General features: G+C 37.9%; 1 protein-coding gene across 4 annotated transcripts; it reads right to left on the reverse strand.

Moving 5' to 3' along the window:
• Positions 1 to 979: 979 nt before the first annotated feature.
• On the reverse strand, positions 980 to 17,069 carry LOC120500430 (MAP3K12 binding inhibitory protein 1). 4 transcript variants are annotated; one of them, XM_039705338.1, is made up of 9 exons: positions 16,901 to 17,065; positions 12,484 to 12,603; positions 10,586 to 10,798; positions 10,391 to 10,487; positions 8,842 to 8,907; positions 6,997 to 7,149; positions 4,436 to 4,533; positions 3,062 to 3,100; positions 980 to 1,922 (listed from the first exon to the last, which is right to left on the reverse strand). In XM_039705338.1, the coding sequence occupies exons 1-9, from the start codon at positions 17,021 to 17,023 to the stop codon at positions 1,815 to 1,817; spliced, it is 1,017 nt and encodes a 338-aa protein (XP_039561272.1). In that variant the 5' UTR covers positions 17,024 to 17,065; the 3' UTR covers positions 980 to 1,814. The 4 variants fall into 4 exon arrangements, with proteins under 4 accessions (XP_039561272.1, XP_039561271.1, XP_039561273.1 ...); XM_039705337.1 differs by having other exon boundaries at positions 980 to 1,925; positions 16,901 to 17,064; XM_039705339.1 differs by lacking the exon at positions 12,484 to 12,603 and having other exon boundaries at positions 980 to 1,925; positions 16,901 to 17,069.
• Between the last annotated feature and the right edge of the window lie 788 nt (positions 17,070 to 17,857).

Raw genomic sequence — 17,857 nt, forward strand, 5'->3', positions numbered from 1 at the left:
AATTTTTGCAGTACGGGCACATTGGCATTAAGCATTCCAGAAAGTAAGAACTCGAAACCAAAGAATGGCAGAGACTAGGAACAAAGCAAGATGAATGCCACATAACATTTATCAAGTTTGTCTGTCACATGTACTTGATAATTATATAGGGTTAATAAATTACCATCAGACTACATCTGCTGCTGCTCCCTCAGCTATTCATGATGCCACCATGTGCTACCAGTACTTGTATTATGATGCACATGAGTGGAGGCTGCTTTATAAAAGCAACATGCCTTTGGCCATTCCTCCTGGCCCTGTAACCACCTCCTACCACTCTTTCAAGTACAGTTTGAAGTGTGTGGTGTAGCAACTATACATTGTACTCATTGGAGCTATGGCTCCTGGGCCAGAGGACCAAAAAAGAAGTAAAGCTTATCCACCTGAAGTAAGAAACTTGCAGCTTACTGTGCTACTTCACCAAAACATCCCTCATAAAACATCCTGTTAGGATGTTCAACAATGGCAATGCTTCATAACAAAAGTTCTCTGTAGGTTACTGTACTGATATGTAATGCACACAACTATCTTCAACTGCAACACTACCTCTTCATATCCACTGCTCTGAGGCACTCAGATCTCTTCCTGGAAGGACAAGCAGCACCTTAGAAGTTACCATCATACTGCCATCCTTCCTGGAGCCAGGACAAGAGCTCAAGCAGCCTTCTCTCCCATCTCTGCTGGTTCATCTCCAGAGAAACATTAGCTAGAGTTGCTACAACAAATGTTATTCTGGATAAAGTGACGAGGTCACAGGAAACACCTACTATTCTTCAAAGGCTGTGTCAAGTCAGTACTGTTCACAACACTTGTCAGAGAGACTAATACAGGGACATCAGCAATATGACTGCTCTAAGCAGAGCAGTTTACATGAAACTCTCTCAGTAACAGCTACTTAAGTTTCTTCTAAACTGAAATAATGACAGACAGTAAACAGAACTTATATAAATAGAAAATGGTTTATTAAAAACAAACAAAACCAAACAAAAAGTCACAACACAATCTCACTTCACTGTCTGGCCAAAGGTCAGATTTGAAGCTTACATCCATGCTTCAGTCATGTAAGCATGCATACAGAAGGGAAGTTGATGCCTTGCTGGCATGCTCCTCTAAATCTCCTCTAGGATGATTGTTAGAATACATTATTTGTGAACACGTTATGAAACTTAAATTCCCAAAAGACACTGAAAAAGTGAAGAACAGTTGTTTTATTTACACCTACAGGGTTTCCATAAACACCTGTCACACAAATACAATTTGCTGCATTTCTAATAGCTGTGAAAACAGTGACAAATACAGAAAAAACGCCACAAGTAAGCATGCATTCTGCAAGATTTAGGTAATTATTTTTTCCCAAAGTCAGTGTATTTGTGAGGAAGTATTTAATTGAATTTCACAAGTCTGTGCAAACTACTTACATGACCAGTATCCAAAAGATAGTCCTTTTGAATACTTAGTCACCAAGAATAACACGTGAGATGAAGCTTTTGTGTGCAGGTTAAGACATTTCACATACAAACAATGCTGCAGTCCTCCTTTATAACAGAAGGGAACGGATTATTAGAATGACATTCCTGAAACAGTCTTCATTTTAAAGTAACTATTTCATTAATAAGGCTGCTTTTAAACAAGTTACTCTGAAAGAAAGCTTTCAAGATCATCCAAAGGGAGCTTATATGCATGCTTTGTCTTCATTGCTAGTCATTTCTGATGAACACTGCTCAGGTCTATGGTTTAGGCATGTGTAAATCATGTTGAGGATTCTGAAAACACTTTTATCGAAGAAGCTGCTCAGCCTCCTTGAACTTGCTTTCTTTTGTTTTCCTCAGTAATGCCTGTTTTATAGCATTGATCTTTTCATCAAGTTCAGCCAGTGAATAGCTCTGCTAAAAGAACAAAATAAAAATCACAATCATTTACATCTTGTAATTGCTAGAGAAGTGGTTTATCACTTGATACTTGAGGTCACTGCATATTGTACTAAGTGATAGAACTACTTCTGCAGAATTGTCTGAATCTAGTCTTTGCCTTTTTACATTTAAAGGAAAAAGAATGTAAACTTGCAAGAAAGTCAGTCCTAATCATGGATCAATACATTCGTGCTACTTTTATTAGATGCTTGTTTAGTCTGCTCATAAAAAATCCTAAGAAATCCCTTCATGTTAAAACACTGGATGAGACTACTTAAAACCCAAGTTTTGCAGAACTGGGTTTACAGCTAAAGGGATTTTTTTGCTACTGCCCAGCATCAAGCTCCTATGTGCCATGTAACCTGATAATTTTTTTATGTTTTCTTACAAAAGCTGGTCATCATCCTTTTTATGAAAATACTTCACCCTATGCAGGACTTTTTTTTTCCTGAACAAGCCTACTTTCTCAAGTCTCAGATGGCCATATCCCATTCTTCCCAGTCCATTTGTCTCCAAGGCTGATAGCAAGGAGCAGACAAAGTTCCAGCCATGGTCCCACCTGCACCAATAACTTCTCTCTTGTGGCCTAACAGGCACATGGTAAATGTATTCCCTTACGTGATGGTGTTGTGAAAATGGCAAGTCTTACTGACAGGTTAATATCAGCTATAATGTTGGGCCCTTCTTCAGTACTTTTGCCAAGCCAGCCATTTCAACTTTTGTCTTTTCATAATCCAATAAAGCAAATTGAAAAATAATTTTTAAATCAGCAAAAACCACTATGCAACAAAACAAAAATGGAAGACATTAATAGAGGGCTGATTAGAATACAGAAATTGCCTGTTACTCTCAGCTTGATTAACAGCATTGTAGATTTGTTTTATTCAATCATCCTCCTAACTGGTGAAAACCCTAGCATGTATTCTTAGAAAACTCATCTCTCATTCTAACATCCATTACCTTTTGCCTCCTTCCTTCTCTCTTTGACAGCAAGCTATTCAATACTGATGGAGCTACTTCTGAGAACTTACATACTTGCTTCACAGAACTCCTGCTTACTTTCCACTCAAAACATTCTAAACTTAAGAAAAACAAGAGTTAATAGCACTTACATGGGGAGATTGAACCTTTCTCCTCTTGCCAGAACAGCTCTGAAGAAAAGACAATCAAAACAGACTTAATGTTGCACTGACAGAAGACCACAAATAATTCTGTAACAATACTGTTAAGAGTCTTTAAAGTATAAAAAACACCCACTGACAGCCATTCCATGGATTAAAGAAACATTTTTTTATAATTAAGTACTTTGGATCATGAGAAATACTACTGGAGAGCAGTCAGAAGCTGTTGAAGCTTCTCCACACTTGGCAGTCAACAACTATCAATTTAACTGAAGCTTCCTTCAGACAGAATTGAGCTTTTGAAACTGTCAATATTTTCGTCCCTAAAATTTGCCTATATCCACACCAATATTTATGCAAAACTTCAGCTAAAATGTGCTAATTACTGTGCAACACTACTATTGCCACCATCACAATTTTTTCCTTCATCCCCATTCTAGAGATCCTAAAGCATTTTCAATAGAAATCTGAGCTTGTGAAAGTGTATGTTTTAACTTCTGGTTTTCAGCCACTTGAAGGAATAGCCTCACAAATTTAAAGAAAAGAACTTTACTGGTCTCCAACACAAATTTTAAAAATTAAACAAAAATGTGTACTATTGCTATTGATTTTTATTAACCGACTCTTCTTTGGCTAGTCTCAAGGGAGAAGATATAAATTAAATTGCAATCGACAATAAAAGAGACATTTTTACTGTTACATGGGGAAAGAAGAGCAAGAGAACAGACAAGAAATTTCTGCAGTCAAACAGAGCCTAATGTAGTAACAACTAATGTTCTCTTTGTCCTAATACCCTTCGGTGAGTGAAGGTTAAGATGTACTATTCAGAGAGGGACAGAGCTGTGCCTGAAAACCAAAAGTAAAGAAAACTAAGTCACAGAATCACATGAAGCAATTTTCAAACAGTTTACTCTCTCATCCTTTTGGAAGTTATTCACATATCGTTAGCAATCAGATCATGTACTGAAGCCCAAATTATTTCAGCTGTTTCAAGCCATTAATGATTTGTATCAAAAATCAAAACTTCAGTCAATTTTCTTGACATAAGAAGCACTTCAGATCTTAAGGCAAGGGGGACAAATACAAACTTTCTGACACATTGCTTACAAATTAATTAAGCTTGGGTGGCAGCAATTTATTTCCCCCAACAGATACTTTTCTCTTTTGAGTGAGAAATTAGGTAAATATCAACTTGATTAGATGGTCCAAATGTAACATAACCACTACACCAAGCCAGAGTTGTTTATTAAAAGCTTTTGTCCTGCGAGTTTTAATTTTTTCTCTGTACATCAAAGATTCAAGCACAAAAGGCATAAATAATAAATACATTTAGACATACTGAAAGAAGGTAAGAAAATTACTTACTACAGATTGAAAGTATTCAGGAGACAGTCCTTCCAGCTCAAGGATTTTATCTTCAAGCTTCTTAATTCTCTGATAAATATCTCTTGGTACTGGACCACCTAAATACATAGTAGTAATGCAAAGAGATAGGAAAAGTGCTTAAAAATTTATTTAACTAAAGATTGCAAGTCTGACATTTGAATTCTTCAAGATTAGCTATCAACCAGTAGCTGAACAAAACAAATGGATGGGATAATATAAAGGAAGGAGAATTAATATGATTTGGGGTAAAACCTGATTGATAAGCCAGTGTAATCAATGAAAGCAGTAAGGGAATTTCATGTAGTTGGCTGAAGTGTGTCTGTCAAGGTCCCTGAAACAACTAACGATCACTCTTTGCAATACACTGGTCATGAAATGTTGTCACTTCAAAGCTGACACCAGCATTAAGAGAGAGCAGATAGGATGGCAGACCACACATGCATTCTTGTCACAAGAACAGCGTTTGCTTGACCATCGATGGGAGAACAGGTGTAGGGAATGTGTGTATTGAGTAACAGAGGTCTGGAAAAAACCATCCAAAAAATGACCAAACAAACAAAAAAGACCCAAGCTCATCCAAGAACAACCTTAACAAAAAAACTCACAACAAAACCCACTCACACCACAAAAACAGCAGCACCAAAAAAATCCCAACTCGTTTTCATCTATACTACAGCAGCTTGGGCTTGTTTCTTCATGTAAAAATGGAACTGATCAGATCAGTCTTAGCAAGCACTTATTTGCACTCCATAGTAATCTATAATGAATTTCTATATGAAATAACTGTTTATCACAACTAAGTACTGGCTACTCCAAGTTAAATGAAAATCTGGTTCCGAACTGTACTGACAACCAAGGCCATAGCAAGCTTTTACTTTTTGACACCGTTTCCTTTTATTTCTGGGTCTGTTAAGATAAGACAGCTCTATTCCACAAATGACTAAAATAGCACTGATATGGGGCTTGGGTTTACTTTTTTTGCCATTCATCTATTTTCTCCCTTCAAAGAAACAATTGTGCAGGTAGCTTCACTCCTTCAGTTGTGCTCTCTACTCAACACTAGGCACCTACTAATTAAATTGGCTAACTATCACTCTTAATATTGCTTTCTCTTAATGTAAAGGGAAAAGAGCAGTACTAGCACTGGATGCTGTTCTGAAAAACAGCCAACAAGTCAAGATTAACTCTTCCTGTTGCTGGAAGCAAAAACTGGTGGAACAGGTAGTGAAGGCATTTTACCTGCCCAGATGAGTATTTTTTGCACAGCTGCTGGGGCACACATCAAATAATATTGAGATGTTCCCCATGACTGCTGATTTCAACAGGAATTGAGCTGGTGTTGCATGTCTCCATCTTCTTAACTTATACTATAGTTTACCTGACCCATTCTTTCAAACAAAATCTTATCACCTATTAGAGGCATAACCTGGAAGCAAGGACCCTCCTTAGCTACCTCCAATCATTGTCCCTAATATGCATAAACTCCAAAGTTACACATTGTAACCTTAATGCTGGCCAGCCTTTTTCAAATTCTATTTCTATGCACAAAAGCCAGCTTATTTTTGAGACAGCTATAGAGCTAAGCATCAAGCTCTGACTGCTGCCTCAACAGTATCAATGCATATTTTACTCTTCTTGCTACCAGACAACTTTAATCCACTACAGAGTCACAGGAATCTAGTTGTCTAGTCAATGTTCCAAATATTTTTAAGACAAGGGATTGGCATCTATTCAGTGTTCAGAAGACAAAAAAAAAAAAAAAATATCAAGTGTGTCTGCAATGTCCTGTGTAGAAAATTCACTTAACTAGATGGAGATTTGGCTTCTGTTCTGTTATGAAAATAATTTTCAAGAAAAATACTAATTCCTCCTTGGTAAGTGCCTCATTGTGCCTCAGTGCCATATTATGGAAAAGCAGGGCTGGGTTGAGGAAAGCAACTATCTGAAAAACATCAGTAGCCTGACAGCTATGGCATTAATTTAATGAAAGGTATGGACTCATGTTTGCAGGCCTAAAGAGAAGTAGTGACAACAGGCTTCCCACATTCTGAGAATTAAGCTTTATGCCTAAACGTTATTTCAAGAAACATTTTTCATCTTTAGGAAAAGGTTTCACGTAATCCTTTTTGTTGATTCTACCACCAGCCCACAAGTTATCCATGAAGCAGCCCTTAGTCCTAAACTCAGCTTTTCCTGTTAAGTGGGTCAAGGCAGGACTCCAGTGGTTATGGAGAACCTCAATCTCCAGATATTCCATATTATTTTAAATCCTGCTCTGATGTGCCTCTCTCTTATTTGCCACCACATAAAGTGTACATTTGCTAACTCAGCATCTCAAACTGGGCATAAACCTGGGTTCCATTTTGGGCATAAAACACTAAACACTAGACCACTATACTTGGGGTGAACAAAACCCTTCAGTAGATCTAGCCACTTTTTTTACAGCATCAGTTTTTATAGACTTGCCCAGTTTCACCACAGTAATCATGACTGTAGTATAAATATGATAACCAATGTCAAAATGATAACATCATACAAACCTGTCTGTAACCGTAAGTGTGCTTCAATGTTTTGCAATCTCTCCTCAACCGCTTGGTTTCCACAATCATGCACGGGTACGCTGGCTTTGTGACTGGACCCATGCATTCCTTCAGACCTAGTCTGAGGTCCATACGTATTTACTACCCTAGAAACTAGGTAAAGGCAAAATAAATTTCACATAAATGCACATGAAACACAAAGCAGATCTAACTAAAAGAATCAAAATACTGAAGCACAAAAAACTGTGTTAAATCAGTTTCACAGAAGTCTTGCAGATGAAGTAAGATGAAAAGTTCAAGTAAAAGCATTTTCTTATTTTTATTGCATAAGTAACTAAACCTAACAAAATCCCTGGATTTTACATATGCAAAGCAAAAGAATTACTCATACATTCATGTAGAATGGCAGTGTCAAGAATTTGTCATCAGCTGCTGATAAACAGCAGAAACCTTGGTATCTATGTCAGCAGTTGCACATGAGAGCTGTTGTGAATGCAAAGAGGAGGCCAGACCTAATATTACAGGAAGCATCATAAATACATGAAGATGAGGAGAGGTACACAACTGAAGAACCAATACAAACCTCAGCAAGGAAGTCACTTCTAATTTTTGTCATCTGGATAAAAGCTTTAGTGACTCTTAGCTGTAGCTACGACTATCTTTTAGCCATGTCTTCATCAGAAGATTTTGCTCACTTCTCATTAAATCAGAGTAATTTCTTAAGTTCTCCTCATAGAACTACTGCAGCATACTGCAGATTTAAAGACTACATTGGCAGCTCTAGATGCTGAAGCACACACACTCATACACCACCCTACATTCATACACCTTCGATAGTACAACATGCTACGTTCTTGCTTGAAATTATGCTGTTTTTACTTCCAATTCCTAAGTGTTTTTCACATTTCAATTATGAACTGTTCCTTGAAGTGAAAACTTCCCTTTTTTCCTGTATTATGCTGCCATCCAACAAAAAAATTAGCACTCAGTTAAAAACAGTGACTATTGACAGAGGTTCTTTGTGAAAGATTCTACAATCAAAGTCACTTTCCCATTTCCTTCTTAGCTCACCATACCTTTCAATACTTATTATTTTGCTTTACACTATTATTCTAATTTATATAACTCAAAATAATTGACTTCTAGGACCAATATCAAGTGGATAACTGAACATGACCACTCTCAAAAATGCAAAAGAGGGTTACTTTCATCCTCATTTTGGGTATTTTGTTTGTTTCTAAAGGGTAACTTGGGTACACCTAGAGAGCAGCAGATGAATGACCAATATTTTACACACAACTTCTGCTGGACATAATTTCTACATTATTTATTCCTTTCCAAAACATAGTGCAGTGATAAACTCATTCCCCAGCTTGTCACTTCTTATAAATCTGTCTTAGAACTTCCACTGTCCCAAAATTATATTCTATTTCAATACACTTGCACCAACTAATGAAAAATAGAAGATAATCCTATTTAATCTCAATTCCTTATTGATGGTTTCACCTTAGAAGAAAAACTAAGTATTGTTCAGCTTCCCTGTCCTGCTTTATCTTTTCCACATTTCCTATCAGCGATGAAAATAATGGGTAGGCACTAAAGACCAAAACAAAAGTATTTTGTTTGATCTTTAGTGCCTAAACATTCATTTAGTGAAGCAGCTAAGGGATTTAAAACCTTGAAGACATAAATAAAGATGTAAAAGTATTCACTAGAGTAAAAAAAAAAAACAAAACAATACATTAAGTTTGCATTTTTGAGCATTCTATTAAAAAGTTCTGATATCAAAAACTTATCCGTGCTGTTATATCTGGACACTTAAATGGGTATTAAAAAGTTGCTTACCTTTTATATGACTTTTAAATCCAGGATAGGGTGTGAAAATTGCATCTGTTCTGGCACAGCTATTTTCTAAATAAATAATGATATAACAAGTAAGGTCCAAATTATGTATTTATAATTGAAAATATTCTAACCAACATCAACTTTGATGCTTTAAACAAATCTAATTAAAATGCTCCAAACAATAAAAAAATCAGGAATATTTAATTCATTCTATAAACACTTGCTCATTAATAGTTTCACACACTTGCATGGATTTACTGCTTTTAATTGGATAAGTCACTCATATAAATGTATTCACACGTGTAAATAGAAGTTTACTGGATCAGGACCAAATTTATTTGGTTCTTTTCACTGCATTTCTCTGTAACTTCTTTCCTTCTTCCTGTATAGAAGCCTTTTTTCCAGACCAATAACCACTGTTATTCTGGTTTATGTCCTTTTCTGAAACTCTCCCATTTTTTGACTGATCTACTCATCAGCCTTCTTTCCTAAACATTTCTGCATTTATTCTGATCCATGTGACTTCTTTCATTTTCCTAACCATAAAACCTATAGTATGGACCAGCTTAATTTATTCTAATGCTTCTATTTCCATAGAAATCTCTGTTCATTTCACCAAAGCTCTACACATATTTTATTACGCCTGAACAACGAGACCAGTCCTTATTATCAATTCTTCTGTACATAATTAACAATTTTGGGAAACAATATTTCACTATCTAGCATATTCTATTAAACTTCAGCTGTCCTTTGCATTCTGACTAACATTCAAGCAGTTAAACTCTCTACAAAGCTTACTGAACAATAAGCTTTGATCTCTAAGAGCTTAAGTTCCTCAGAGACAATGCACATGTAGGTTCACAGGTACTTAGAAAATATCTCTGTACTACTTATGTAGTTATGTATGTAAAACTGTCTTAACTTCCAAGATGCATTTGGCTACAGTTACTGATCCTGCAAATGGGATCCAGTCTGCCAGATGGATTTCAGATTGGTTACAGATACAGCCAATTGCACTACATTGTGAGTAATGTTAAAAAGAACAAGTTATTTTGAGTAGCTAGTAATTCAAATTCGTTGTAAAAAACACTTCTTTGTAATTTAACTAGCACTAAACTAACTTCAATTTGAATATGCAAATCACAAGACATTTCTGAATTGCAATCCATTTACATTGGAGAACATCTAGTTAAAACGCTGGGAACAATAGCTAAAAATCATCTGATCTAAGATAGCAGTTCTTAAAATTAACATAATAATAAATATAAACTTTTATGGGATGCATTAAACATTGTCATCCAGTGACTACTCAATTTATTTTTCTATCTGACATATGCACTGCACATGCAAGTTCTAAATTTTAAAACAAAGTTACTCTTGAAAAAAAGTTCTGTTTTAAATATAGATTAGTGCTTCTGAAAAACAAAAAAACCCCAAACCAACCAACCAACGAAAAAAAAAAAAACAAAAACAAAACCCAAAAACAAACCAACAAAACCCCCCCACAACTTAAATTACTATGAAGATTAAAGTCTGGCTAGCCAGTTACCTTGATTACAATCAATAACATTGCAAAATTCCCTGACATTATTTTCATTGATCTCGGCTTGTTTCCTCTCGATGAAGGCTGATATCCGCCTGTCAATCTGCAGGGAATAAACATGATGGCATGTATCTATTTCATTCTTTAAAATTTAGAAAGGTCTTTCATTTTTCCATTTTTAAACTCACATGAATCACTTACTTCTGCTTTTCCAGCTTTTATTTGGACCACTTCTGGATCAAAATTAAAATGAGCATCCTTTACATCTCTCAAGTCATAACTTCCATAGTTTTCTTCAGCCTGACTGTTACCATCATAAACATCTAAACTTGTCTGGCTTTCTGTTTTACCTCCAGGTTCCACATGGCCTATATTTTCCTCTTTGATCAATGACTGGAGTTTTTCTAAGAGAGGCTGAACAAAGAAAACAGTGTATTAGTGTTAAAAAAAAAAAAAAGTCCAAAAGTCCCAAAGCCAAGAGACAAGTACTATTACAATTTCCAGACTAATGGAAATAATTTTGGGAATTACAACATCTTCCTCTGATGGAACACAGTAATAAGATTAAAAAGAATTTCTAAATATTGTGCACACCACAATTCTGACCTTTTTGACCTGTCTTTTAGAGGTTTGTAGAGGAAAACTTCCAAATTTCTATGAAAATCTGCCCATACTCCTGTGTTACTAGCTAAATCAAAGCTTCAATTGCTGGCATCAATGCCACTTAATTAACATGTCATTCAAATGCTTACTCAGAACAGTAAGGCTTAGTATTTTTCCTCCTTAACATGAAATGCGGTGCTCTTACACTGTAAAGCCTTTATCACATCAGCACTACATTCTCCACTTGAAACCGTAGTTGCCCAAGTGAATGAGAGAACACAGACATGAAATACATAGGCATTATCATGAACACATGCTTTGCTTGACACAGTTGATTATCTACTTAGCTCATGAAATTAAATGAGAAAAGGCACTGACTTTTATGGCAGAAAAAAAGCTTATTTTACTGCAGGAACTCTTACGTACAATGTAACATCAAAACCTCAGTACATATATGTCCCTGTCTCTTTTTCATTTCCATCAGTTTCGTCTAGTCTGAATTTCACTGCTTATTTCCTCTCTAGAAATTATTTTAATCTTTTAAAAGACAACATGATTTTTAGCAGTCACATTTTCTGAAATGGAATCAAATTCCCACTTGCAGCATTCTTACATGTTGGATGTAAATTTTATTCGCATTTATCTTGCATATTGTCTTTTTCTGCTCATCACACCAAAGATCTGGTGGATGTCTGGAAAACAAAGGGTCTTTCTTTTACCAACAGACAAGAAAATACAGAAATTTCCCTTTTCATCCTCTCAGTACTAGGCACCTCAAATAATTAATTGACTAGCTGAAGCAAAATAGTAGTACCCAAATCCCATCTTTTACATATGAACTATCAAGGTCAAAACACTGCTCAGTTACCAGCTGACAAACTGCTAACCCTCCCTGCCATGCACCTAAATTACTTTTGGCAGGGTTGGAAAGTTTCAAATAGTTAAAAGAAATGACAGTAATGGTGACTGGCTACTTGGCAAGATGAGACATTAATGTCAAAGAAATTACTCTTTAAAAAAAAAAAAACTACGTTGAAAATATATTTAATTGCAGTAAGACACTCCAGGATGTGTCATGCTGGGATAATGCCACTTCTTGAACCACTGAAAGCACTCTATGAGCCTCAAAACTCACCCAACGCATGGAATCATTATCATAGCATGACACACACCTGCCGTGTCTTATTGCTTAATTATAACCCACCATAGATGGAAATGTGTCACATTTACAATGCAAGCCTAGAAATCAATGAGGCTGCATTTATTCAGCCTGCTCACCTCCAGTGGCTATTCCCACCACCAATCTGAAAAATCCATAAATGTGAGTACCTATGGAGCATAGTGGAATCCCAAGCATTTAACACTTTTTCAATCCTTTTTTATTGAACACAGTAATATAAGAACAAAATTATTGGAATTTCACAGTTGAGATTACTTTTAGTTGTTGATCACTTTTATCAAGGCAGGACAAAAAATGTGTCCCATGAAATATTTACCTGTAAACATAAAATATGCTGCTGAAGTGCACTAAAGAGCAAGGCTGGCTGAAGTGCTGATGTGCTCTGAAGCTTGCTCCAATCGATTACAACTTTCACAATATCCTCTCCGAGATTAAGCTTCAACAGGGCAAAACAATAAAAAATTTTATTACATGTATTAGCATCAAAAAGTACACAAGACTTCTACAAGACAACAATCATGCTCAGTCTCATATAGACCCATCCTAATTTTACATGAGAACATTGGAAAGATTTGATATTAATTATAGTCCAAGTAGCTGTCACTTTCCAAGTAACCTAGTATTTGTAGTGTATATTCTAAAATATATATAATATATATTAAAAGTTATTTACTAACTTATCATGCTTTCATTGTATTAATTCAGTCCTTGGCTTTATTTAATTAATGTCTATGTAGGAAAGCATATTGTTCATGTTAATCACTCACACTATCTTTTCTTTTAATGGACACTAGAACCACCAGCATGAAGAAACATGACCCAGGATAGCAGTCTCCTGTAAGTTCATGTGTTTTATTCCAAGATTGCAAGACTATCCATGCCTGCATGACCCTGTCTTGATGTAACACCATGGCACATTCTTGAATTTTTACTTACTGATAATCCTAAGGAAGCTTTATAGTAAAAATAAGTGCATAGAAATATATATTTTTTAATATTTCAAAGTTTAACGAACTCTAGATTACACAGCACCAATATTAAACCTATTTTCAAATCATACTATTTTCCTTTATATGCATTGAAATGAACAATTGCCACAGTCTATTCTCACTGCCAAGGAATTGCAATATTTAACTCCCAAGACAATAAAGAAAAACACACATAATAAATCTGAAGTATTGTTTAAAAGAACTGTATGTCTTCTATAAGCTATAAATACACTTCCTAATACAAAGATGACTGTCAATAAACTCTAATGGGATAACACACTTTCACACCCCACTTTGCCCTTTTTGTTACACTAAAGCTTTTCTCAAGATCTTCTAGAGATGATCACTTTCATTTCCCAAAGCTAAGAAGGTTGTTCTCCAACCAAACATCCTGCAAGCGAGACCCCAAATTCTAAACACAGAAAAAATTCTTGTTTGAAATCGAGATGACCTACAGGTACTCTGCTTGCAACACTGAATTCCCAATTCATATGCCTACTTGTATATCTACTCCTCACTCCTTCCATTACAATAAAGAGTGGTGGTGGAAACTGAAAAAGGTACCCCAGGAAGATGACAGAAGTGACCTTTAACTCATGGTCTAAAGACATGTAACTTCTAACAGCACCAAACATTATAAACAAGAACACAAAATGCATATGCACTCATGTCCTAAAGCCACCACGAAGTGTACAAAACACTGAGAACTGGACACAAGAAATGCCTCCATCACTCTGAGGGCAAAGCTGTCCCACCTTAGTTTCAAATCTCAGCATTAACACAATTTTGTAAAGGATTATAAACCTGAATCCTCCTTCTTTAGTGAAAGATCAGCCTTGCTAAATTCAGGGTTAGCTCCCAAATTACATAGCAAAGGAGAGAGTCTGACTGGATATATAATGTATTTTAGATAATCTTCACAAATGGTTATCCCTGTTTAGTACTTAAGCACACAGGATGTAGGAAAAGTAATGTTCTAGGATATACTAATCTTGAAGAAGTTTCAAAATGAGGAATGTATTTAGAACTTAGTAGGAATAAAATTTACTATAGGAATTAAGCCTGTGCATGTGATCATCTGAAGCACATATTTCTGCCCAAGGTATCTGAAGTAACATCTCCTATATGCTGTATTACAGTCTAGTGACAAGGTAAAAAAGGTGCAGATTAAGTCATCCAAATGAAACAAAATAGAAGTGTTACTACAATTTCCTAATAAGCCTCCTTTTTCAAAAAGAATAAGCTGATATGTACCTTCGTATCATAATGGACAACTCCTGTCCAGGTGGTTCAAGGCACAAAAAGCAACAGAACTTCTAACTTAAAATCATTTAGAAGCCAGTCATATTTTTAACTCAAAGACACTGCTTTTAAATAAAAGTCAAGAATAAACCCCTCCTGCATGAACAGAAGTTTCTAGTACAATAGAGTAAGTTCTCAGTCTTTTACATCCTAGTACTTATTAGAACTGTGACAAAAAGATTTATAAATTCATTGTTTTGATAACTTCAAAGCCTTTGACTAATTACAAGTCCACAGCCTATTCAATTGACAGGATCATATGTAATTTCAGCCCTTTGAAATTTGTTTTATGTAAACACTGGCTATCACTTGACTCTTAAAGAACTTTTCAGGATCAGCTATATTGGTTTTAAGAGCTGAGTTATTCTCAGATGTCCTCCCGGTCACGTACTGCCACTGATTGCTCCAGTAAAAAAATTCCTGTGCCAGAAATATTCCTGCTTACAGCCCAATTTACCAGCATAAAACCAACTTAAACTACTATAATGAATCAAACTGTGACTGCTAACAATTTGGCACATGCTCAGTCATCGCTATAGAAGGGAAATGGGGGATCAGTAGTTTCAGTCAAAAATGCAAGACCGTTTGCTAGAATCCATGAGGGTAAAACACAGCAGCTAAATCTGTCAGAACTCAAGCAGAGGCTGACAAGTGTGTAACTCAGCAACTAGAAAGGATCAGGACAGAGCAACTAAAAGGACTTTCACAGCTAAGACAGAGCAACCAGATCCTTATCCAACCAGTGCACTGGACACTGAAATGTGTCTGTTGTCATGGAAAGAACACTCCAGACACCAAAGAAGACAATTATACTCTGCAGCACAGCTACTGCAACTCTACTGAGGGGATGTAGCAACTCTAAAGAGTTCTCTCACAATGGTCTGTGCACACCCAGTTATTTTTAATAATCACAGGGCCTTTCCAGTGACATGCTAGCTGTAGAGCCAGCTTCAGAGAAAAAAATAAGCTGCTTAAGTCAAGAGGGAAAAGTAACAGTTCTGAATGTAGTTTAGAAACAATTAAAAACTTGTGATGAATATCCTAGTTAAAAGCTTAGGAAACTTTCCCCTTAGTCTCCTTTCTGTTTTTCATAAGTACAAGAGTTCCAACTTTTCTCTGATGTGTTCTACTACTGTCATTCACAGTGCTGTCCTCACACTCAGACAAACTCACAGTCACCAGCTCTTCATTGATCACACTCATTTCACCAGGAAGAATTAAGGAGCCTTTAAACCTCAACAGAGAGTTTTCATGCCTCAGTAATCCTGTGAGCCTGCTGTGTTGGGACATCACTGTTTAGTGCTGTACTCCTGTTCAAAACCACAGCACTTTGTACCTATTTTAGAGACAGGAAAACTGCGACTCTTAACTAAGTGCCTGAATTATCAAGCCCTTAATTTTGGTTGCATTTATTTGAAAAAAGAGACAATTACTAGCATACTTGGAGGAGAGAAGCAAATAGACTAGAATTCTATACAGATGAGAGGTGAAACACTCTAAAAAATCATTTCAGATCAGCCAGCAGCTACTCCTAAAGTGGCTCTGCATCTCAGATCCCATTTCTGTACCAGACATGCATTAAGTGACACTAGCTCCTGCAGATACTGCTCATCATCTGGCCCCAAACCTTCAAACTGCTAACTCCTGAACTAAGAGCGTGCTTCTACTGCCTTCACAGAACTACATAAATGTTTCCACAGTGGAAAATTAACCTGTATATTGTTTATAGCAATAAATAAGTTTATTACTAAAACCTTCTCCTGCTAAGGGCCTTCCACCACTGCTGTGACATCTGTTACACAACTCACAGACATTACTAAACATAAAGTATGTGTTTCAACTTAAATACCACAGAGCAGAGCACCTTTAAAAATTCTGATCCTTAGATACACTGCGTGTTTCATAGCAAGCCATTACCAAGGCAGGGCTAACTTCAAGCTCCTGATCATTTATTTTGATCTAATGCACTGTAAGCGTTCAGCAGCTTCTCAATTCAGAGTGATTAATTAAGATACAGCAATTAAGCAAATTGCACTTTCCCACGGAAGAGATCATCCATCAAACTAGAAAGTGGCACCCGCCGTCCCGTCTGCGAGGCCAAGGCACGGTCCCGGCCGTGGGAGGGAAGCAGCAGCAGCAGCAGCCACGCACCCTGGGGCTGCCCCGGCCGGAGGGAGCGGGGCAGGCAGCCGGCACCGCCGCCCGGGCGAGCCAGGTGAGCCCGAAAAACCCCCAGAAGAGAGGCAGCCCCCTTGTGTGTGGCAGACTTACGTCCTCTCCAGCGCCCTACCCTATTCCTGGAGCCACAGGAGCCCCGCAGGCCGGGAGAAGCAGGAGCCAGCCCGGCGCGGGCCCCCCATGCGACGGGCTGTGATGAGAGGCGGGCGCGGCGCCCAGCCCAGCTCCGCCCAGGACCTCTCCCTCCGCCCGCCCCTCACTCACCTGCCCCGCCAGCCCGGCCAGACAGCGCAGGGCGCTGCTCGCTACCTCGGAGGCCGCAGGGTCGACCTCCGGAACGCGGACGCCGGGCGGGAGCGGGCTGGGCGCCGCCACCGCCGCCGCCATGACACCGGGCCGGGCCGCGGCCGCGCCGTCGCCTCGCGATGACGAACGCCTGGCGATGGCTCCGCCCCCGCGCTGATGGACAGGCGCGGCAGCCAATGGCGGGGCTCCGCAGCGCCGGCCCGGGCCGAGGGGGCGCGCGCTCCCGCGCTCTCCGTGGCCCGGCTCCGGGCGCTGGCTGCGCGGGGCACGGCGGGCACGGCTGCACCGGGAGCTCCTTCGCGGGGGGAAGCACCGCCGGTGGTTGTTCCAGTACCTCGCGTTGCCGCCCTTCTTTCAGCCGTGCCTTTGGTTACCCCTTCGCTGTTTTGCATTCATACGTGTTGCTCAAAGCCTTGACTCTTCTGGTTGCAGCGGGGTTGTTTTCAAATCAGACTACAAAGTTTGTCAGGCTACTCTTGATTATGGGGATCGCAAAATTCTATTCCCTGTAAGACAGTTTACTTGTAAATTTCTTTCCTAATAAATTTAGTAGAAATTCCTAAGAAATGTAAATAGAAATGCTTACAAAGGTTTCCTACTTGATGTTTCTTTTGATAGCCTAATTTTGATCTTTGCACTTCTTTCTCTTCCCTGACCCCACTATTCTTTATTCCATTGAAAAATGGTGAGTGCCGTTATATATACAAATGTTGAAACATTCTTAAATAAAAACGTTTAGAAAGGCAGATGAATTTATTTGACTGATGTTTTGGGGGTTCTTTTCCAGGTAAGACGTACCTTGATATGGTGAAAATAAATGGTACTGCACAAGGCTTTCAGCACCAGCAACCCACAACATTTGAGGACACTCAAGAAGAGAAAGCTCTGCTCAGTTCCAGAGACAAATTAGTTCCA

This window comes from Passer montanus, unplaced genomic scaffold, assembly GCF_014805655.1.
Source record: "Passer montanus isolate IOZ18808 unplaced genomic scaffold, ASM1480565v1 scaffold18, whole genome shotgun sequence".
In the NCBI taxonomy this organism is placed as follows: Eukaryota; Metazoa; Chordata; class Aves; order Passeriformes; family Passeridae; genus Passer; species Passer montanus.

Coding starts and splice junctions, on each gene's coding strand:
- LOC120500430 (XM_039705337.1), bottom strand. CDS start 17,023: ATGGCGGCGGCGGTGGCGGCGCCCAGCCCGCTCCCGCCCGGCGTCCGC. Junction 12,604..16,900: donor TGGCCGGGCTGGCGGGGCAG/GTGAGTGAGGGG, acceptor GCCCTGTTGAAG/CTTAATCTCGGAGAGGATAT. Junction 8,908..10,390: donor TGTTATTGATTGTAATCAAG/GTAACTGGCTAG, acceptor TTATTTATTTAG/AAAATAGCTGTGCCAGAACA.